The sequence below is a fragment of the Bidens hawaiensis genome, unplaced genomic scaffold, assembly GCF_021521415.1.
Source record: "Bidens hawaiensis isolate Kalapana, Puna unplaced genomic scaffold, B.hawaiensis_p1.1 tig00021713_1, whole genome shotgun sequence".
NCBI classification, from domain to species: domain Eukaryota; kingdom Viridiplantae; phylum Streptophyta; class Magnoliopsida; order Asterales; family Asteraceae; genus Bidens; species Bidens hawaiensis.
The window spans coordinates 93,572-118,062 of record NW_027493379.1 but is presented as its reverse complement, the minus strand read 5'-3'; the positions used below and the strand labels follow the sequence as shown (position 1 = coordinate 118,062).

Sequence of the window (24,491 nt, the reverse complement as noted above, 5' to 3'; positions counted from 1 at the left end):
GGATTGATTGCACATCACTTGATCTTTGACTATACATATTTGTAGCTTCTTCTAGGGAGACCTATTTGTAACAACAATATTGTTATATTGGCAAGATTAAAAGTGTACTTAATCCTAATCTTTTCAAGCTAAAAGTTATACTTTGCAACTTTGAATACCGGAGGACGCTCCGCTACAAAGGGCTACTTGCATAAGTGCATAAAGTTATATGGTGACAACTTGTGACAAAGAGACAAAAGTCATTTAAATACATTTTGAACACACTATATCAAAATATTGAAATGGTATGACTTTACAAGTCTTCAAATATTCATTATGTCAAGCTAATGAATTCCCTCAAACACTATGTTAAGCTATATTGTCTTCACCACAATGATCATAAAACTACGTCAAGATAATGCTTCCACCCTAACACTATATCAAGATAGTGTTCGTCTTTTCAAATCATTAATCATACTGAATAATCTTCTTGCAAATCACCAAAACGACATCCAATTATGTTCCCCTAATTTATACAAGAACGGTTGAATAGGTTATATCCGTTATAACACTTGCTCTTCTTTCTACTATTTGATAATCTTGATGTCTTATTCTTCAAAGGATGCTTGAATGATGTTTATAATCAAGAGAGATATTTGAATGTTAAATATGTTTTAATTACAAAAAAATAGGTGAAGATAATGTTTAAATAAAACATTTATTTACAGTCCGAACATAAACACAAGGTCAAAACAAACATATTGTTCGGCAGTCGATGGCGCAGTGTGTTCCATGGAACATGGACAAACAATCACCAATTCTTGTGTTTTATGATATGAACGTTGTGGGACGTCTTTGTCACTTTTACCCACCTCAATTAGATATACTTTTAGCCATCCAATGTCCCCATCCACAGTTACTATTGAAGTATTTCATCAAAATGGGAGTTAATTGCCCGTTTGCCCCCTGTGGTTTGTCAAACTAGCACGTTTGCCCCCAGTGGTTCCGAAATAGCACCATTGCCCCCTGAGGTTGTTTTTTTAGTACCTGGGTGGCCCTTGTATTATGTTTTTTTAGCACGTTTGCCCCTTTTGCAGAAAGGCCGTTAAATAGGGACGTCAAGTCACGGTCACGTGCCATTCTGGTGGGGGTAAATTGGTCTATTTATGTTATCCCTATTATAAAAACAACCCCTCACCTAAATCTCCCTCAAAACTAACGGCTGCCCTTCCCCTCCATTTTTTACTTGCAGGTCTCCGGCTTCTAGTTGCAGGTCCTTCAATGGCGATGTGCAAGTGTGGAAAAGTATCCGTTGTCCGAACATCGTGGACCGATAACAACCCTGGCCGTCGGTTCTACTCTTGTCCAGATCCGGTAAGCATTTAGTTTTCACAAACCTCTACAAGTCTGGTTTCAAACGTTGTTTCTCGTCCGATCAAAACCCTAAATCACCGGTGCGAGTTGTGAAGAAATCGAAGAATGTAGGGTTGAAGAATCGAAGGGAAATATGTGTATAAGTGAAACTGACTGTGACGTTCCATCATTTCAATGTTAAAAGACGAAAATACCCTAACTTTCTGACACCAAACGGTGAAAACTAACGGACGTTCATGTTTGGGGGCACCCGGGTACTAAAAAAACAACCTCAGGGGGCAATGGTGCTATTTCGGAACCACTGGGGGCAAACGTGCTAGTTTGACAAACCACAGGGGGCAAACGGGCAATTAACTCTCAAAATGGGTTTATGTAGTATACTTTTTCTTTATTTAAAATTACTATGCATGCCCTCTTTGTTTGACTTAAACATTTATGTTAAGTTTTATTCTTTCAAGCGATTTTGAATTATACCTTCATAAAATTCTTAAGTTTTATAAACTTCTTCTTTGTTATGAAAAAATCTTTGATGTCTTAGTTTTATGTTATATATTTTTAGTCTCTCTTGATTCATAACATGTTTATGTCGTATCGCTTTAATCCTTCGTCATCCATATCTTCAACATATTCCTCTGTCTTGATTACAGTGTAATATAACTTCAGACGACTAACTAAGTGTTTAGGAACATGTATGTGACATATAATTATCAGTGATGAACTAGTAATATTTCAAGTCAAATATGTTTATATAGTCATTATCAAAACTAATAATATTGATTAAAGTTTGGTCTTCCCGTCAAATTCAACTTTAGTGTTCTTCATATTTAGTTTAAACAAGTTTTGAAACAAGAGAAAAACGATATTCTATTTAGTATATGAATGGTGTACACATGAAATATCAATTATTAGGAACAGAATAATTAAATTTCTCATGATGAATTCGGTATGACGTATAACGAATCAACATGTGGCTACTCACGAATTTGGATGTAGTCAACATACTATGAATCCTATTTATAACTATTTTTGGTCTTAAATAAATTATTATTCACAAACTTTAATCAATCTTTATCTTTGTTTGTCCGCCTTTTGTAAGTAAATTCCATTATCGAACATCTTAAAATCAACTGTTGAATTTGATAGTTTAGAATCACGTTAGGTTAGGTTGAAATATCTTTTGAAATTGTTACAACAAACATTTATATAATAATTAGGTTATTATCACTTAATAAAGAACTTAAAGTATTTTTAATTTTTTTTTTCAAACTATAACTTTAATAAACACCACGGCAAAAATAACCACCAAACACCCCTCTCCCAAACAGAGAGATGTCAAACACACCAAAAAATACATCAAACTAAAAGAACACTAATCTAAGGATGAGAATATGAGATTGTTCTAAATTTCAACCTATACTTGAATCAAAGAAATCCAAACGATTTTATCTATCTAATAATGTCTTCAGTAAAATTAAAAATTTATTGAAATTCAGTGTTTAATAATCTTTCCTGAAAAAATACACGTGAACAAATTTTGTTATTTGCAGAACATATATTTGTGTAAGTCATGTTTATGTTATACTACTAACATATGTAGGTAAACGTAAACTTTTAATGGTAGTGTTTAAAAACCGGTTCAAACCGGCCGTTTGAACCGGTTAAACCGGATTTCGCACAGCAGATCGGTATTTTGAGTCCGGTATTTTTGGCCGGTTTGCTAGAACATCATACCGGCGGTTTTTGTCTGAAATACCGGTTTTTACCGGCAAACCGGTTTTATGTCTGAGAAATTTTTGATATTTGCAGCCCATATTTTTTCAAAATTACTTTTAACCTAACAATTATCATTTAAACGTGTATACTTTAGGACTATTTTAAAAAAAATGAGTGCTTTTGCATTTACTTTTGAGTTATTTTTGTATTGAAGTTACATTTATAGAAAATTATAATGTAAACTATGCAACCAGTTGAACCTTCCGGTATGATCCGATTCAACTGGTTGTACCATTTTTTAGCCAAATCCGATACAAATAAAATACCAATTTTTAAAACATTGCATATTTGTGTAAGTCATGTTTGTGTTATACTACTAACAAATCTAATTTAATGGTTTTTTATTTGCATGGTATACACACAATTCAATAACTCTTTGACCAAGAATATTCTTTGAATTTTGTACTTCGTAGATACAAATATAATGTTTATGTTCGTAAATATCATCAAATTAAATTTGTTCTCATTTTTTTTTAATTCAAGAGGAGAAATCACTATTGTATTGTATTTCAATCATGTTATTTTATTATTAATACTAATATATAAGTTTAAAAAAATAAATTTATTTTCTAATACGTGTTTTCACATTATTTATTAGTGCACTATGGTAGTCTAATATGTGTTTTTTCTAATTAGTGTTTTCTCAATATTTCACAATGTTTTCATAATATTAAAAGGTTTTATTTTTGTTAATAGACTACCAACCCCATTGGTATTTCATAGGATATTTTTAGTTTACCAACCTTTCCCTTTTAAGATTAATATGAGACTTTAAAGGTCTAAAAGGCATAGAAAGATAGTTGATGAATGAGGCCCTTTATCATTAATAATTATAACTTACGTCATTAGCTATTATAAGGAGATTATTTAGAAGATAAGGCCATGCAAATTAAATATTATGATGATGCAACAAAAATTATTTTAGTAATAAATAATATAAATTTACATCATTACCTGTTAGAAGGAGTTAAGCTAAAACATTGACCCATACAGGCTCGAACATATCATCTAACGCTTGATGATTAATTTGAAAACTGCCATCATACACATTATCTAAAACACCACCGCCATTCACCTTCTGGTTCAATGACATGGAAGTGTTGGATAAGGTTTGAGATGGTTTCATGTTCAAAACCTAACTCAAGAGGGTTTTCGCACATTGACGGGTTTCCTCCTTGATGGTGTTGTTGAATGAGTCAGGTATGGAGCATCAAAATCATTATGAACGGTTGACATCTCGTCTCAGGAAAACTCACTCGGGTACTGGGTTAGGTCCAAACGTTGTTGGAAATACTCCGGGTTTGGAGTTGTAAGGAAAGAACAAAATATACAAAATTTCTAAGGCAAATAGAAGAAAGTTGTTCTTTTGGACGCGGTTATTGAATTCGTTACGAAAACAAAATTGCATATATGAAACATCTCGGGATGGTTTCTTAACTATAAATCGTATTGTTTACCAATTCTAAGCCTATGTTTTTACAGGGCAAATCGTGTTGAATGTATAAACCATTGCTTTCATAGATTCGATAGTGGTTTACACTTAAGCTGTTTAAATAACCGGTTTGTATTTTTATGAAGCATTAAAGTTACATCCCTACGGTATAATGATTCAAAGTTGTATATAAAAAGAAGATAAAAACAGGATCCACCATTCCACCCCCATATCACATTTGGGGCCAACAAAACAATGCATGTGCATTGCCATGCCACTTTTAAATTGTTATATCCAAAGCTCATATGACTTCTTTATAAGTGGTCAATAGTATAATGATGAACATGAACACAAACAGATGTGTTCTAGCACAAACACCACAAATGAGCTAAAAAAACACCAACACAACTAAAGCTAAACCTAACGTTATAACCGACCTTAGAAAGCGAGGACTAATGTATTGACTAATCCATTAACAAGAAAGTATGAACACATCCAAAGATACTAGCCCATGATGCTGAAGGTCCACTATAATTTGTTGAGGCCCCATCAGTGCTTGGTCCAGGCTCATAGAAAAATAAATGAGAGTTTTGATCTATGAAAAATGAGCAGTGCCGGCTTCAAGAATTGAAAAAGTTTTTGGGTTGAAAACGAAAAACATTTTAGGTCTTAAGTAAAATTAGTATTTTGTTGGGTTCAAACAATTTAATTTTTAAATTGGCTTACGTGGTTATAATGTGTGTTGTGTAAAAATTTTTGTATAAAAATAGGCTTAAACATTTCTCAAATGAGAATAGAACCTACAACCTTTTAGTTGGGAGTCATACCCTTTGCCACTAGACCAAGCGAGTTATTATGTAAATGAGTTTAAACATTAAATATACATATCGTCTTTCATCAAAATACATATATTTTTTATAAAAAAATAAATAAATTCGGGCCGAGGTCCGTCGACCACCCAGCTCCTCCTTAGGGCCGGCCCTGAGAATGAGTGTTGAAGCATGAGATAGATAAATCATACGAATGAACGCCGAGAGAGGTTTGTTTATTCATTAATGCCCGCTTATGCAGGAAGAATTCATGACATGATGCGTGCACAATCGTGAATTTTAAAGGAATAGTATTTGCCACTTTAATTACACAAAAATTTAACAACATAATATTAAAGGCTGAACATACCATGTAATGGGTTAGACACATCATTGTAATCGCCAATTTGTGAATGGTATATGTATAATCAAATCACTAAAGCAACTTATCGAACTTGAAAGTTGGGAGCATATTAGCAATAGGCTGTGGATTCTGTTGTAATAAAACAATGCGTCAAAACACATGTTGAAAACGAGCCACAACTGAAAATTTGTAAACATAAAGAGAATATATAGCCGCCACAAACCTAGTTTTAAAGGAGCAAATACCTACTAAAATAGATTTTCCGTCATTTGCTTCAAGCTAAACACTACTACGAAGGTTCTTTGGTCAAACGATACCAAATAAGGCTTTGTCTTTTTTAAGTTGATAGAATTCGAGTTCATCGTTGTCAAAAAAGTATAATAATTTAGAGTGCAGACAAATCATCGTTGTCAAAAAAGTATAATAATTTAGAGTGCAGCCAGATTTGTCGTTCATATTTAAAAAAAGAATAAAATATGTTGTTAACATTCTCTTCAAGTATAAACACATTCTCATTTGTCTTTACAAATTGTAACTTATGCACATAATAAAATAAAATCACTTTCACTCTAAGTTAATGTTCTTAAATGTTAGATTACATTAGATTAATACAAAGGTTAAACATGGAAATCAATGTTGTGGATAAAGAGAGCATCTCCATTCTCCATTGACATGAATACCTCTCATGCCATTAGATTATAAGTCTTTTCATACTACTTACATACATAGATATGTTTCCTTAAACAACTTACGAGTGCGATATAATATGGTGTTGCGACCACTAACCTTCTTCGTGTTACCTCATACGGTTGGGCCTAGGAAAACATCAAAAAATTTTAAGTTTGGAATCACATAATTGGGTAGGAGTTATAGGGTTTATAACCATTACAGAGGAGCAAAGTCGTTGGGAAATAATATAATCTTTATAAAAAAATGGTTTAATCTATAGGTGTTTGAGTTTGAATGAATTTGAAGGGATTGAAATTTTAAAATATAGTTGCTTGAATTTATTGATTTATAAACTTTAAATAAATATTATATAAAAGAGAAATATTTTAAATATATCATTTAAAATAAATATTATGTACAAGTATGGTAAATTTACATATTTATAAAGTAACTAGGTTATTGACCCGTGGGCGCCACGGGTTGAAATAATTAAATCTTGTAACATAAAACGATAATTTTAAAGTCAAAAACAAAAATCATACATACATATTGCCACGATAATAGAATATACAATTGTTAATAACTTTCCAAGAAAAATAAAACGATCTTTACAATCACTCCATAGATAAAAAATAAAAACTTCATATATTATTAAACAGTTCCTTATAAACCACAATTGAAGTTTGATTTGTAACTTTACCCTCCTTGTCTAAAATAAGCATTTTAACTCCGGCTCTACTCTTCACTCTGGATAAAGCCACATATAACTGACCATGTGTAAACACCGGATGTCGAAGATATATTCCAGCTAGGGATTGGCCTTGACTTTTGTTAATTGTCATTGCAAAACAAACCGCTATAGGAAACTGTCTTCTTTTCAACTTGATTGGCAATTTTTTATCTGTAGGAGTTAGTGTACTTCGAGTTAAGTAAGTGCGATGACCAATGTTTGTACCCGAAATGACCTTTACTTCGATAAAACGCCTACCGCATTGAATAATCTGTAATCTTGTTCCGTTGCATAAACCGTTTTTCTGATCAATATTTCTTAGCAACATTACTGGGACACCAACTTTTACAACCAATTTATGATTAGGCATACCAGAAAGCTTCAAACCATTTAGAAAATCCGGTGAGTGCAATGCTTGATCGAAACCAGGCCCGACAGTTTCAGAGTTGTCAATACTATCCGAACTTAGATATTCAACTTCTTCTCCCGGAAAGAAAGTTAAAAATCTGTCATTAATATCTTGGACAACCTCGTTTAAGGGTGCAAGTATGGCCCTTTCTTGGAAATAAGAAATATCATTAAAATTATCCAATAATGCAGGATAAACAAAATCAATAAGTTCTGAAAGTGGATCAGCAGAATCACCGATCAAAAGATCATTTGGTATTTCTATAACTAAATTACCATCATTGTCACCACCAAGTGTATCATCACCAACTTCCAACAACCAATTTGCGAACTGGGAGGCCTCTTCAAAATTGGATGGGTTACACCCGACAGTTAACCTCATGTTTTTGGTTAACTTCAGAACTTTACAATTGGACCACAAATGGGACGAACAAAGTGACGCATTAACAATATCACTACGTGATCCATTTTGTATTACGGGTAGTATTTGACGAAAGTCACCCCCAAAAACAACAACTTTCCCCCCAAATGGCTTTCGAGTACTATCACGGTTAACACCTTTTAAAACATCTTTGAGACTCCTATCCAAAGCTTCAAATGCATGCTTATGTATCATAGGAGCCTTGTCCCAGATAATCAGATCAGTTTGCTAAATTAAGTTGCAAACATCTGGATTTTTTGTTATTGAACAGGTAGAATCCTCAGTTAGATTTATAGGAATTAGAAATCTAGAGTGAGCGGTTCTACCTCCTTCAAGTAACAAAGATGCTATACCGCTTGAGCCACACTTAAAACGATTTTTGATTTCGATCGTTTGGAAGCAGATAAAGTCTTCCATAAAAATGTTTTTCCCGTGCCTCCATATCCATAAACAAAGAAAACACCACCATTTTTTGCATCTACTGCTTCCATTATCTCGTTAAACACACTGCATTGCTCATCTATTAACGAACTATAAAGTCGTTCAAACTCACCCGTCATATGATGTGTATCGTACGCAAGTTCTTCGTTCATAAAACGATTTGTTGATACGGAAATTGAATCATCATCAGGGAAAGGCATGGTGGGAAAACAACGCAAACTACAATTGTTTCGCAACAGGAAGTTTTGAATTTCAAGTAGAGTGAGGTTCTTTAGTTGGGTTTCTGAAAGTACCAAATCTGTAGGCAATAAAAAAATTGTTAAACAATTAGGTTTTTTATAAACATATTTGTGATAAATCTATAAAAAATAAAAGAAAAACATTTGATACCTTTATTTTTCTGCTCTATTTGTTGTTTATATAGAATGCCATCAATTAAAAACTTCCAACTCTTTTCCCAAACATCGTCCGGCCGAGATAAACTATATGTGATTAACATTGTTGCAAATAAACTACGTAAGTAGTAACCACTTGCAGTATGACTTGCTTCTTCAATAGCTTCTATATACTCGTTGTCATCATCTAGAAACCCTCTTTTATAACATGCATCTCTATACGTAGCACACACTTCACCATCAACCTTACGAATATCTTCAAAGCATTTAGGACCTTTAACCTTATTTAACAAAATTCTTAAAAAGTATGCTTCATTAAAGGCGGGTGGAACATGATGAATTCGATCGATAGAAAAACCACGTTTACGAAGCTCCCAAACCCTTGCGTCTTGTTTCCAAACAAATTTTGTTGGAAACTCTGCGTAAGTTAGGGTTTGTGCAAGATCATATTTCTGGTTACACTCCATCCAACCAGTGAATCTTGACGAACCAACAGTGGATTTGTTTAAAACGTCTTCAACATCATCATCATCTGCAAACACAACTGTCTGTTGACCGGGTAAATGAAACGGAAGTCGAGTAACTGAAGGAAATCTATAATGCACATCAAAAGCAAATATTCTCCATGCCGCCTCACATGCAGACAGAAATCTGCAATCATAAAATGCCTTAACTTCGTCTACATTTTCATCTTGATTAGTAGCATTGTTTTGTACAAGGGATATAGTTGCACGATCGGGACCTTTATTAATGTACTTAAATAAATACTTTATCGAACCCTCTTGATTACACCATTCAACGTTGATATGGGCTTGATATTTTTTTAACAGTTTCTTGTTATAAGGAACAACATGTCTGTTGTCTAAATTTACCCCAGACTTAACAACAACATTACCCAAGTCTCTTCTTCGATAAACAGGAAAGCCATTAGAATCAATGGACGTTTCGTTTTGAAGTTTCTTTGGGAAATTTTTTGAGCATTCGTTATCCACCATGCAAGTGCATTGAGGGTGAGTAACACCACATGGACCATGCATCATGTGGTCGCTTACAAGCGAATACAACTCCGGATCTTCATTCTTATCTGGAATTTCTGCAGAGATAAAGTTGTCTATACACTCCGGATTATGAATTTTGTGCTCAGAATGCAAAAAAAGGCAAATGTGTGCATGGGGTAATCCACGTTTCTGAAATTCAATTGTGTACACACCTGCATGATATAAGTAGTTGTGAATTAGATAACTTATTTAAAAAAAGATAACATATGTTAAAATTAATTGTTTTGATAGCTTAATTTTGATAATTATAATCAACAATATCTTAAAAAACCAATGTTATTATGAACTACAAAAATAAAACATACCAGCTTGAAGCTTCCCAAACAAAGCTTTATCCTTCAGATCTTTCATCAATGAATCAAGCTTCATTTTAAATATCCGACATAATATATCGGGCCTGTCTTCGGACTTTCGATTTTTATTTCGTAAAAATCGTTTGATTTCCGGCCAATTCGGGTTGCATGTTATGGTTATAAAGAAATCGGGATAACCAAACCATCTACATATTGTCATTGCATCAAGGTAATTTTGCATCATATACCGAGCACCTCCGGTAAATGAAGAAGGTAAAATGATACGTTGGCCAGCAGAGGAAACGTCAGATGTTCTAGCCGAATGTAGATTTCTTAGGTTTTCATAAGTTTCAGACCTAAGATTTTTTTGTTGTGTGCATACATAATGCAACCTTTGAGTCTCTATCATCGTGTACGAATCTACAAACAGCTGCTGAGTCAGTCTTCCGCCATTTAAAGTTAGCGGGTAGCTGTCCGGCCTATCTTGAAATCTGTACGCCCAAAATTCACGCATAGTGCACTTCTTGCGTTTTTTTTTGTCGAACTTCGAACATCACGATGCAGTATGTCAATACTATAACCATCGTCACCATATAGGAAAAAAATAGGATACTGAAGAGGAACATATGACGGATGCAATTCACTAATACGTTTCAAAGATCCACTTTGAGTTGTGACAATAATATCTCTTTTATCAACTGCATCACCAATATCACCAACGATCAATGCTGCAACTTCAGAAGTTGTTGGGAGGTTGTACGTCCTTGCGTCTCCTTTGCGTGTTCCAATTATTCTCAACTTTAAATCCAAATTTGGGTTTTGTTGAAAACAATCCCTTGCAATCCGATAACTTTTAACCAACGGATTATGAGAATCCAACATGTCCTTGAGGAAGCAAATAATTTGGTTGTCCAACAATTTATCAGTTGAATCTGTTTCCCTACATAAAAACATTGACAGGGCAAAAAATCAAATTATGTCTAATTAAAAAAATATCATTTTTTATACAAATATGAATATAATAATTAAAACAATTAAAAGAGTTAAGGGGACGTACCGAAATATGTCTCGTCTATTTGATATTTCATTTTCAGTATCGTAAATGTATAGTTGAGAGAACCGTGGTTTGGCGTCAGGCATTGGAAGAAGACTTCTCAATGAATGATAATTCTCTCCATCAAGTCTAAAAGTATATGGAGCGTTTCCTGGATTAATAGAATTATCAATCTTCCCACCAAGAGACGTAAAAGAAAACATGGAATTATATCGTCTAATGTTTTGAAGAAAATACTTGCTGGTACTATCATGATCAAGGAACAAGTTCATATAACTCATTGGTGGAGGCTTGATGTCCGGAAGTTGCACATCACCGGTACTACAACAGAGTGAGTAACTTGTGACACCGTTGTTTGTTTTTCCTTTATTGGTCTCTAAATCCCATAATAATGCTTTGCAAACTCCACACATGACATTTTGATCTCCATGATCTAAATAATCTGTTGAAAATAGAATATGACGTGAATAAAAAACAACTTTGATGAATTATATATATATATATATATTAACTATGAATAACGTAGTTGGAGATATTTTGTTAGTTAAACCATCACTTATAAAAAAATACCTTCCTAAGAAATCAATAATTACGCATACATGGTTGAAATTATTTAATATATAAATGAAAAAGTTAATAGTGGCTGAAATTATTTATTAATAATGTATAAAAGTCTAAAGCAAAGTATATAAATTACATTAATAAAAAAATTATACAGTAACCAATAAACTATTCATATCATATGTTTTCTTTACTTCACATATGTATATATATTAATAGTTTACCACAAAATTGAAAACGTTATTTTGATTGGTTCTTGTTAAATAACACTATGTCTTATTTAACATATGTATATATATATATATATGAATAGTTTCCAAAAACATTAACTTTAAACAGTAGGGAATAACAGAATGAATCCAAAAAAGTACAACATGAATACATATAATTCAGTGAAATATGATCTCCAGTTAAATTATAAATTCAATGAAATATGTTACAAAAGTTAAATTATAAATATAGTAGCTAACAAAACCAAATGTAATTGAATTCACGTACCTGAAGATATCAATTTGCAAGGATTGATAGACTCGTTTTCACCGTTAAGCGTATCAAATTGATCTAAGTTTGGCATGGGTATGGGATGATCAACATTAAAGCTTCTGCGAGACGCACGATGCGTTGATGAGGATTGACCAAACAACATTGTAGATGAGGAAGAACATCCAGGCCTTAATATATTAGATAAAGAAGTAAAATGGTGGTTGGTAATATTAGACAGTGGTGTCAAACGATAAGTAGATGTCACATTCACACCTAAAATATAAAATTGGTTGTTAATATACAAAGAAACTACAACATCATATATAAATATTTAAATTCATAAATAACATGTGTTAAAAAAACAATTGTAAAACATTATTAAAAAAGAAGATAATGTTGATATTAATGTTGATATTATTAAAGAAGAGGAAATGATAACAATTGTAAAACATTATTAAAAAAGGATCTCCATGATTTGGAAGAGTTAATTACCTGTTTAGTGTTTGGAAGTTCGAAGAAGAAGAAGACGATCGGTTTTTGGCTGTGTGATATTAATGAAGATATTATATATATATATATATATATATATATGTGTGTGTGTGTGTGTGTGTTTATTATATTTAGATGTTAATATTATTATTATAGTAAGCTTCCAGAATATTTACTTGGAAGTAAATATTTAAAAATCCATTAGAAATTTATATTGTATCCTTATTTTTAGAATAGTATATTTATATTTGAAAAATAATTGTGGGTAGTTAATTTCTTTTGTTAAGAATAAACTTGATTTGTTATCAAACCAAATAATGACTAAATCTGTCGTAATATTAATGTTAATACGTTCTAAAAATATATAAATAAAAAAATAACCGTGTTTTTAGTTATATGTGCTTGTTATATAATTATTAACGGGTTTCCTCATAAACTCTAAAATTGTAATTAATGGACGACTGTTAAATATAGTTGATGATTTATGGTAATAAGTAACTAATTCCTTTAAACTTTTAATAGATACATTATATTTTCAAATTTAAGAAGATTGTTTAAATCTATACATTTATTGATCAATATGGTCAACTGTTAACTAATTATATGTCAACATTAGTAAAAATCTAACATTCTAAATTTATTCATGAATTTATTACTTATTTGAGTAATTGTTACTATATAATTATATGTAACTCTGGAAATAAATAAGTAGTTTATATTTGCTCATGATCTAATTAGTTAAATAAGGAAGATTTTAAGTTTGTTACTATAGTTTATTTAACAAAAACACGAAAAGTAAAAGTTAACAAAAATGAATTATTTAATTCAACCAACATAAATAATATAGAAAATAAAATAACTTATTGATATAATTTTTTAACAACCTTAAAAAGATAATAGATAATCCTACTATAAAATAACACTCAACATAAGGAAAATATAAGTTCAAAGATATCCATATAAAATTCAACCAACATAAATAAAACCCAAATCACAATGTCAAATAAACAAACATAAAAACCAAAAACATCGATAGTCAAACCATTAAAAAAGACAAACGATGCATGCAATAAGCTGCGTTTATTATTAAGTTGCGCCTTCGTCCATTTTAAATATCCACGTCATCAACATTAGCATCAACAACTGGTTGTTCATCAACCTTCGTCTTGGTTGCAGACATACCGGTGTCATCCTGACCATCATAAGTATCATCCAACTTCCGCTTGAGTTTTACGTCAACCTCTGGTAAAGAAATAGCCTTCCCATCAAGAGATGAAAGACGATCCGGAATTACGTCTTCAGAGTTTGAAATAGGAGTGAAGTGGTCGGACGAAGGTGTCAACAACTCCTACAAATCAGTTTATCATTCATGTTTTTAGTATAAACATTTAGATTTATAAAGTTTTGGATTATTAAAAAAACTGATTAATAATCCAACTGTTACATTTTCGGTTGATTTCAGGTTAGAGGATGATCCAACTGTTAAAGACTGATTGTCATTAGGCTGCACATGAAGTTAAATTGAATTATATTTAAAATTAAATAAATACACAGTTTGTTAATGTACATTAAAACATTATTTTTAAAAACGGAAACAATAATCATACCTGACCATGAGCAAGCTGTTTATCAAGATCATTAAGAACGTCCTGGTCATCGGTTAACTTGGTGACACCGTAGACGTCATATGAGTTCCTGATGTTGTAGTCACTAACCTCAACAATGAAAGCAAATTTCTTTTCTAATATAGTGTTGAGTTCTTCAGGAAACGTGTGCATCGGATCAACCTTCAAAATAACAATTAAGAAAATGAACATAATAAAAAATCATTTAATGAAGTTCTAAAATGTAAAAAAAGAAAAATCAATGATTTGAAAATCAAGTTAAATAGGATAAAAGCTGTTTGCGTTTTATTTTATGTTTATAAGATATTAAAAAATTCCGGTTTTAAAACAATGAAAAAAAGAACATAATAATATGAAAACTAATAGATTGAACTGAATAGTGTAAATGACACAAAAAAAACATATTGTATGGGAGAATGGTACAAATGTCATACCTCAACATCAGTGGTAACAAATTCATCAGCAGGCTTATTAAACAACTGTCTCGCATCCCTATCAAACAACGTAAGAGAAACAACACCGGTCGTATCTTGTACACGAATTGGAATTCGGAATCTGTAAAATAAAGGGGACTTATTTTAAAAAATTATTGTAAAACACCAGTTTAATTTAATATTATTAAATGAAAAAGTAATAATATTATATATTTTAAATTTATAAAATAGTACCTCGGTCCAGCGGTTACACCTTGAGAATTACAACTTGAATTCTTACATTCATAAACCTTCACTCCATCAACAAAAGTAGAAGTAACCTTACGACTACAACGTTTACATCCATTATAGTACCATTCCTTGTTACCCAATATATACTTAACGGTACCAATTATGACGACGTTTTTAGCCTATAATAATAACATGGTGAACTTATTAGTAAAATTTAACTCAACATGAGTATTTACAAACACAAATGGTTACATACCTCCAAAATGGTACAAAGATCACTGATTGAATAGAACGGATACTTCTTCAAAAATTCATCCTTAACAGCTAGCAGCTTAGATGAACCAACCGGTTTAGGTACTTCGACATTGACTTTCGAGGATATTTCAAGCAACCTATTATTTCAAAAAAATAAGTCATAAGGTGTTTAAAATAAACAATAATGTATACGTGTAATAAAATAAAATTATAATTAAATAGTTATAATACATTACCGTTTCTTATAATCAATCACTTCATACAAGTAATCATTGATCATCAACCTTGACACTTGGTTACCATAAGAGTTTTGAACATAAACATTTTCTGCCAAAATCATATAAACGTATGTAAAGTTAGAAATATTAACTATAAAGAATTTTAAGGAATAGAAATAAAATACTCAATGTATAATGATACCTCCATAGTACTTGACTCGTGCGAATTGGAGGACGATAATGAGATACTCCTCATTCGGGTTGTCAGAAACATATTTGATAAGTTGTTTAAGATAGTCATCCCATAAGGTGAGATAAATCGTTTTGCCACTGGTTCATCGAAAAGTAGAAGTTAATAAAAATGAATTATTTAATTATACATGATAATATATAAATTATTTACAAAACCTCAAATCAGCAAATTCCATGGTTCTTCGATTCTGGTGTTGTGCCTCTCGGAAGAATGAGTTTTTATTGTCAAAAACTTACTGACATGACCGATTACATCTGAGAAATAATTTATAATGAGGAATGAAACAGATATTAAACAATCGTATTTAACTGTCGTAATATAATGTATTGAATTTAAAACGAAATTTAATTAAAAGATGCAAAAAAGGATACCTATCTTCCATTCTGAGTTACGTTCTTGGCTTTGATATCATCAAAGGTAGCAAACGACAATCCATAAATGTGACCTTTAAACTCATTACAAATCGAAAGTCGAGTTTCTGACGTGAAACAGAGCTTATGTGGGCTGTCAACTACACTGTATGTTGACAGATTTGCACCAAGGGAAGCTTTTCGCACAATCAATGAGCGATTCTCAGCAAGCCGAACATCATGTTTCGGTATGCAAGGTTTCCTTACATACGCCTGCATTCGATGACCCTGTTACAGTATTAATAAGACAAACATTATTGTATGCATATAATAAGAAAGAAATGAAAAAAATATAAACAATTATTGTATGCATATTTCTCATACCGTCTCATCTTGTAAGATCATTTCGATGGACCAGTCCTCTCCTAGTTTATTGTTGTCCTTCAAACGCCACAGTCTAAGTATACGAACCTTCAGTAAGCAATCGTTGTTCGAAACATCCAAAGAGTTGAACATGGTAAAGTTTTTTGCTTCCATCTTGCTGTGTAACAAAAACAAAATCAATGCAAAGATAAAAGAATCGGTAAATAAAATTTACATGAGTGAAAATAAATATTTATATGTATATTCGAAAATGAAAACCTTGAAAATGAAACAAATATGAAACGAAGACAAAGAAAGTGAGAACTGTGTGAATGTCTTCGTTATGGTTACAGTATATATAGACACAGAGTATTTGTTACAAACTTGGAATTATTAACAAAAATAGGAAAGCTCTAAATACGGTTAATTGAAGGAGAATACAATCAGGGATTTATAAAAAATAATCCTAATAACTTGCCAAAATTTGATATTATTTGTAGAATGTACAACTTGTCAAAATTTTTAATAATTTGTAGAATGTAAATCTAAATAACATTTAGTAAACTTTTTGAATATATTGATAATAAAAATTCTAATACAAATAAAAATCATAACAACTTGCCAAAATTTGTCATAAGTTGACTAACAATTGAAATTTCGAATTTCAAAAGTTGATATAATTACTTACATTAACAAATCAGGGATTTATATAAAATAATAAATTCTAATACAAATATTCTAATACAAATAAAAATCATAATAACTTGCCAAAATTTGTCATAAGTTGACTAACAATTAGAAATTTCGAATTTAGTAAAACTCATTTAATATATTATGAATTAATATTTTCTTTGTAACAACTTTCCAAAATATTTAGAAAGTAAATACGGATTTAATTAAAAGGATAAATAAACAGTAATAACTCATAGGTGATTACGAGTTCACAATTTGAAAATTAAGTTGACTAATAATTCAAATTTCGAATTTAAAAAATTGTTAGCTTTTATTAATGATAGTAATCAATAAAAATCAAAACTTAATATTACAAAAAATATAACATGTTATTCAGATCTTCACAATGAAATTACTTACCGGAAAATAAAATCCAATTGACGGGACGATAACAATGTCTTTCAGATCTGATTAACAATAACCATGACGCGACGACAAAGTATCCGAACATCTTATCAAAAATAACCATGGATCTACTGAATAGCCGTGATAAGATCAATGATTATTTCGTTATTATAGCATCTTAATAGCCGTGATTTTGAAGAAAACGAACTAAAAAATTCGTCGGAGGGACGGATAAATTGATTTCGTCGGAGGGACGGTTAAACTGAAGGATATTATCATAATACGATTGAACTGTAGATACTGGTTAAACTGATGGAAGATACTGGTTAAACTGATGGAAGATAATGGTAGAATGAAGAGAAAGGGGATCCAAGGAAAAAAAATTAATCGTAATATTGTAATTCATTTAAAGTATTTAATTAAATTAAATGCATTTAATGTATAAGGAAAATAATATGTTTTTGATTTATTTTAATGATAAGAAAATTAGAGAAGTGAGGGATATTTTTGGAAGGAGAGGCTAACGTCCAATAGAAAGGCGCCATGTGGCACCAAACTCTATTGTTTTAATATATAGTAGGATAAGTGACTCATATTAATATGTGTCTTCCGTCCTTTTTTTGCTTTTATTTTTCATTCTTTCAATTTCAATGACACTTATGGAGAAAAACAAAAACAAATACCTGAGCTAAAAGCTAAATGACATTAAAATGTGTATCACTAGGTTTTTAATAGCATACACAAAAAGCCACTAAACTCATAAATTAGTGGCATTAAAACTAAGTGTCACTAAAAATGTGTGTTAAGCAAAGATGACAAAAGCAAAGTGCCATTAAAAACCTAAATTAGTGGCACAAAAGCCAAACGCCATTATATACGTGACACTATTCTTAGTGGCATACGTAAATTGCCACTAAAATTTAAAAAATTAGTGGCACTAAATAATAAATGTCACTAAAAATGTGTGCTAAGAAAAGATGGCATACGCAAAGTGCCACTGAAAACATAAACTAGTGAAACAAAAGCAAAATGCCATGAAAAACATGTGACACTAGATCTTTAGCGGCATATGCAAACTGCCACTAAAATCATAAATTAGTGGCACTAAAACTAAATGCCACTAATAATGCGCTAAGCAAAGATGGCACACGCAAAGTGTCATAAAAACCTAAATTAGTGGCACACAAGCTAAATGTCATTATAAACAAGTGACACTAGATCTTTAGTGGCATACGCAAAGTGCCACTAAAATCATAAATTAGTTACATTAATACCAAGTGTCACTGAACACGTGTTACAAGTAAAGATGGCATACACAAAGTGCCATTAAAAACCTAGATTAGTGACACAAAAACTAAATGCCATTGAAGATGTATGCCACTAAATGGCTTTTTATTTGTAGTGACACTTCACTTGAATTGCCATGTAGTTAGTACGCATTAACTACGTAATTCAAAAGAGAAATATTATGGAGAATGTTAGTAAACCAATGTATTAGAAAAACTAAAAACAAAAAGGAAAGGTGATGGGTTGAAATTGGAGTGGACCCCACATTAATGTGCCCTCTTGGGCGTTAATCAGCTAGCCAGAGAGGGAAAAGGAATGGTGGCTCCTAGGTTGTAATGGTTTTTGAGATTGGATTGTGGTGAGGTGGTAAGATGTGACGTCCCCACCAAAACACAATGATGCAAGTCCTATGTGTGAATTACCTACATCAACTAAATCATAGTTAGGTGTTTCATGTAGTTATGTTTACATGAGTAAACTGCGGTTTTCGTCTCTTTATGATTTGTTAAAATTTTCTATTTCATAAATCAAGTTTAAACATTGTTATTTTAGTCCATGATCTTTCGCTTTCGTTGCAATCAAATTCACCTCTTAGTGCCTTTAGAGTTCTTCTACTAACTTAAATGGCATATCAGTCTGTTTACATTAGGTACAGTATGTTAAAGCAACATATATGACTATGATTGCAACGATGTTATCTACATTATGAAACAATAAAATACATCAATTTTAAAATTGATTTGTAAATCATAAGGAACAATACAAAAAAAGGACACATAATATAGAACAAGTTCACTTTAAACTATAGTGACAAGAAGATGAATCATATGGCGGTGGTGAAGATGACATACATGGACAATGACTATTAATGGTAACTCTCACCTGCTTCAGTGCTCAATGTCACCATCCAGCTCATACCTCAACATCATCTGATGGACATCATGTGCTCTCCAACCATCATGTCATCATCACCCATGTATGTATGCATACAATACTTTCCTTGCATCTCGTATGTAGTTACAACCATCTTGTTGGTAAATTTAATTTAAACTGTTTTGTTAATGTTATTAAGTTTTACAGCATTGAGGTGTGGGCACCTCAATTGCTTCTACATCATCACCATATTCTCATTAAACCAATAAATGTGGGCGTCAAGATATGAAGAACCTTATGGGTCGCTAACCCATTATCGGGCAAAGGAGCAAAAGGTGTGGGGCCAAGGCTTTAATAAACCAGTCAAACTATCTCACTCACATTTTTATATAAAAAATATAATTAAATAACTGTTTTTTCAGTTAAACAATTACACGTTTTTGAGTGAAAAGTTAGTGAAAGCTCTCATGCTTAAGCGGCACTGACGTGATGATGCGTTTTTCACTTTTTAATTTAACCGTGACATATAGTGAATAAATACTTTCAATCTCCCAAAATATTGTTTTATTGAAAATGATAAATATACTCATTGACGAATTTTTATAAATTAGCTACGTAAAATCGATTAGAAGAGTAATGATCATCTAATTTATTGAGATACATATTTCATGTTTGTTGCAATCTTTAATAGAAAAAAATCCGATGATAGACTAAAAGTTGAAACTTGAAACTAACATGATTTCATCTTTGTTTGCCTAATTCGTGTTCACATCAAACATCGAGTGTATGGACTCCCCTGTATATCCTAGCTAGGCATGTCACTTTAAACTGCACCCAAAACCATCCCTAAAAAACCAAAACCTGAATCCAAACGATCCCAAACCATGGAACCCGAACTAGGAAAAACACTCCCGGTCCCTAGTAATTTAAGTCGGTTGATTGTTCTACTTTTTGGGTTACGAGTCAACCCAAAACCCCGGATAAAGGATGCTTACAAAAATTAGTTCGCATTCGAGTAGGTCAGACCCTACGCATTCTTCTTATTTCCAAAGTGATTTGGTTTAATTTTGACTAGCAATCAAATGGCTCAAGAACACAATGATTTCATTCAAATGATTCAAATCGAATGATTTGGTGAACAGGCTTAAAAGCTTACAAACTCTTTATTCAAAACAATCAACTGAGTAAACAAAATGCCTACAACCTTATTTAAAAATAAAAATAAGCATTTGGGTCAGGCCGACTTAATTGACCGGATGCTACTGCATCAATTATCAATTGCCTTCATCCCTATATCCTTTCCCTATACATCAAACAAACTCAAACATGCCTTATAAACACTCAAAAGTAAAATATACACGAACACCTGCTAAGATATATAATTGAAAACATCATAATTCTAAAAACGCATGCGCAAGTGAACCCACATTGTAATCAACTCCCTCCTCTAAATCGACAAACCTCTTACCTGACGATTCAATATCACAAACCAAAAACCCATGATGTGAAACTATATACGAGATCAAAATCGAGACCAAAATCAAAAACCAAAACAAGTAAAGTTTTTTTAAATATAAATCAAATGACTAATTTATTTAGGTTATGAATTACAGTTTCACTTTGGTTAAGGTTTCGAATCAATGTGGTTATGGTTTGATTATGTTTGTGTGTGTTGTTGATCAAGTTCGATCATGATGGTGGTGGTGATGGAAACAAGTAGACTGATAGGTGGCTAAGAATGTCATAAACTCATAATGAAAATTATTTTGAAGAATACGGATACTTCGCAATAAACGTATGGACTCATAATTGGCATAGATGATAAAGTGAATAAGTGATCTACACTTTATGCCTTTATCCACTATCATTATTCCAACAAATAAGTCAATTATTAAAGTATTCAAATTAGCTAAATTGTTATACGGGTAACTCATTCTCACTTCTTTGTTTTGGTAGGATGGTACGATAGTTATGATATATAATAAAAGGTAGAGGTTCAAATTTCAATCTCTAAAGCGTGTAACATTTAGTCTTTAAAAAAAAGGTTATATTGATCACAACTCATAGAGCGAAACTAAGTTAAATATTATCAAGTTAATTATTATTTATTACTAATTGACCATAAAATTGAAAATTTTATTTGGTTTTAAACTCCGATTTAACCCAAGAATCTTAAATCAATGTATTTGTTTTAAACTTCATTTGTCATGCTAAACATTATGCTACATATCTACTTGACCATAGAAAGCGGTTAGGACTCCAATCTAGGGCTCGTCACTAGCACTTAGTGCCAACTTGTTCGTCGAAACTTATTTGGTGATCAAGTGTTTCCGGGTTAGGTAACTTCTCTTGGCGGAAATACGAGTAAAGAAAAATGAGCAGTGTAAATCTGACTAAGATAAGAATTTATAAAGAAAACCCGTTTAAATTCTATGTAGTTCATATTTCCAAAGGAGTTTATACGTGTATATATGCATATTAAAATGCCTAACTTGCATGGTTTTGTGTAAGAATTTGCCATCAAAGTTTTAGATATTTACCTGTTAGCCCATCAAGTTTGATAATTAATATATAATTTAACTTTTGTTTTTTACGTCATCAAACTAATAAAAGCCAAATTCAAAACTTTTGGTTTTTATACATTGGTCATCAATCTTTCAACTCTTGTCTGTTTTGATGGTAGTGTAACGAACTTAATCAATACTCGTCGCGTCTTCGTTGTAACACGCCGGTTTAAATAACTACTATGAAAGGTTTGAATCCTTTCGGGTTTCTGACGAGACGCTTCAAACTTGTTAAATCAAACCAACTCTAATGTCCTTATATGAAAGAACATTCAATTTTTTCTCACTTATGTGTGTGTTATTTTATATATATCTATATTATATATAAAAGAAGAGTGACGGGTATCCATGGTAATTTTACAATTAGAGTTCAAGGACAAAAATGTCATTTCATAATAGGGCAAGAAAAGTAATTTGTCAATGTATCCATCAACTCTTAAGCTCTTAGTACAACATCATGAAGCTTCAATTTTTGAGACATTACTCTTCAATCCTTTAAAAAACAAAAAGTTATGGTTCACATGTGTTATTATTATAGATTATTATTATCATTATTATGGTGACTATCCACATATTATCATTATTATGGTGACTATTCACATTCTTAACTCCTATATGTCATTATGTTTCTATTAACTTTGTTAGCCTATATATAGTGCATTCTTGTGCTTCTATTACATAAACATACATACATACATACCAATGAATAACAACCTCATACCCTCTATACACTATTTCTCAAGGTTAGAAGGATGTAATAAGGAAAAGTTGAGACGATTTGGGCTAAGGAAAAAGATGATAGTGTAAAGTTCGGACTAAACTAAGCACACTTTTGGTAGTGTTGGAAATTTGTAAAAACACTTTTGGTAGTGTTGGAAATTTGTAGATTTCGTTGGTGCTCCTTTTACTCTAGCATCATATTGCGTCGAAGGCGGATCATCAAAGCACTTTTCCAAAATTAAGAGGCTTGCTTTCTCACAGCCTAAGGTGATTAATTTATTAATATAATTCAAAATTTCATATTTCATAAGTTAAATGTTAGTGACTCAGTCGGTTCACTATTGCAGGTCCTACACGCACTGCTTGAAAAATTCACAACCTCAATGGCTACATACATTCAATACCAAGCCGACAATGGTGCACAAGCAGTTCAAATCTTTGACTCATGGGCCACCGAGCTGAGCCCGACTGACTTTGAAGAATTCAGTTTGCCTTACTTGAAACGAATTGTGGACACGGTTAAACAAACTCACCCGGATCTTCCTTTAATTCTTTATGCAAGTGGGTCAGGTGGGTTGTTGGAATGGCTACCTTTGACTGGGGTGGATGTGGTTAGTTTGGACTGGACCATGGATATGGTTGAAGGCAGGAAACAGTTAGGTTCTGATATAGCGGTTCAAGGGAACATAGACCCGGGTGTGTTGTTCGGGTCAACATATTTCATCGCCAATAGGATACATGATACTGTGAAGAAAGCAGGGAAAGGTAAACATATATTGAATCTTGGTCATGGGATTGTTGTAGGCACACCAGAAGAAAATGTTGCTTATTTTTTTAGGTTGCTAAAAGTCTTGGATACTAAAAAGAGTGCTTTTTGTAGAGACTTTAAATTATTTGTTACATGTTAGTATTGTTGCATTGCACTTTAGTTTAATATGTCACATGTTGTTCATTCTTTCCATCTTACATTAACTATTTATAACTTGGGTCAATATATTTAAGTAACTTTGGGAATTGGCTTAATGGTTTTTCATTATAAAGTTGAAAATAAAAGCTAACCGTATCCATAACTCAATAATGAGACAACTTTCACCTTGCTCTACAAGTAACTCAACAACTAAAGAAGAGTTGCCTATAATGGTGTTTCTTGATGAAACGAGCTATAGTAGGGCGGGTCGTACACAAGTTGAAAATCTATATCTATATTCTATATTATATATAAAGGAAGAGTGATGGACAATTGAGTAATTTCATAATTACATGACAAGGCTAAAAATGGCAATTCATAATTGGGTAGGAAAAGTAATTTGACAACCACTCGATTCGTATTCAAAGCGTTTGATACAAGTTGATTAAGCTTCACATTTTGTAATATTACTCTTGCATCTTTAGAAGATACAAAAGGTTTATGGTCTTTTAACTAATGATAATTATAATTTAATAACTACATTAAGTGCATATAATAATTATTAATTACATAATTACATTATCACATTAAGTTCATATAA

The 24,491-nt window shown here is 31.8% G+C and overlaps 1 protein-coding gene and 1 pseudogene across 2 annotated transcripts; one reads left to right on the top strand and one right to left on the bottom strand.

Moving 5' to 3' along the window:
* Positions 1-5,803: 5,803 nt before the first annotated feature.
* Positions 5,804-12,407, bottom strand: LOC143564088 (uncharacterized). Its single transcript, XM_077051471.1, has 9 exons — positions 12,260-12,407; positions 11,204-11,642; positions 10,760-11,086; positions 10,159-10,352; positions 8,791-10,005; positions 8,313-8,698; positions 7,366-8,187; positions 6,484-6,546; positions 5,804-5,860 (listed from the first exon to the last, which is right to left on the bottom strand). Exons 1-9 carry the CDS (start codon positions 12,405-12,407, stop codon positions 5,804-5,806), a joined length of 3,651 nt encoding a protein of 1,216 aa, XP_076907586.1.
* A 10,038-nt stretch (positions 12,408-22,445) lies between these two features.
* Positions 22,446-23,906, top strand: LOC143564087 (uroporphyrinogen decarboxylase pseudogene; annotated as a pseudogene). The gene is made up of 3 exons (XR_013140785.1): positions 22,446-22,452; positions 23,150-23,250; positions 23,331-23,906. The product of XR_013140785.1 is annotated as a uroporphyrinogen decarboxylase pseudogene (transcript).
* The last annotated feature ends 585 nt before the right edge of the window (positions 23,907-24,491 follow it).

Coding starts and splice junctions, on each gene's coding strand:
- LOC143564088 (XM_077051471.1), bottom strand. CDS start 12,407: ATGTTGTTTGGTCAATCCTCATCAACGCATCGTGCGTCTCGCAGAAGC. Junction 11,087..11,203: donor AATAGACGAGACATATTTCG/GTACGTCCCCTT, acceptor GTTTTTATGTAG/GGAAACAGATTCAACTGATA. Junction 8,188..8,312: donor TTTTAAGTGTGGCTCAAGCG/GTATAGCATCTT, acceptor AACTTAATTTAG/CAAACTGATCTGATTATCTG.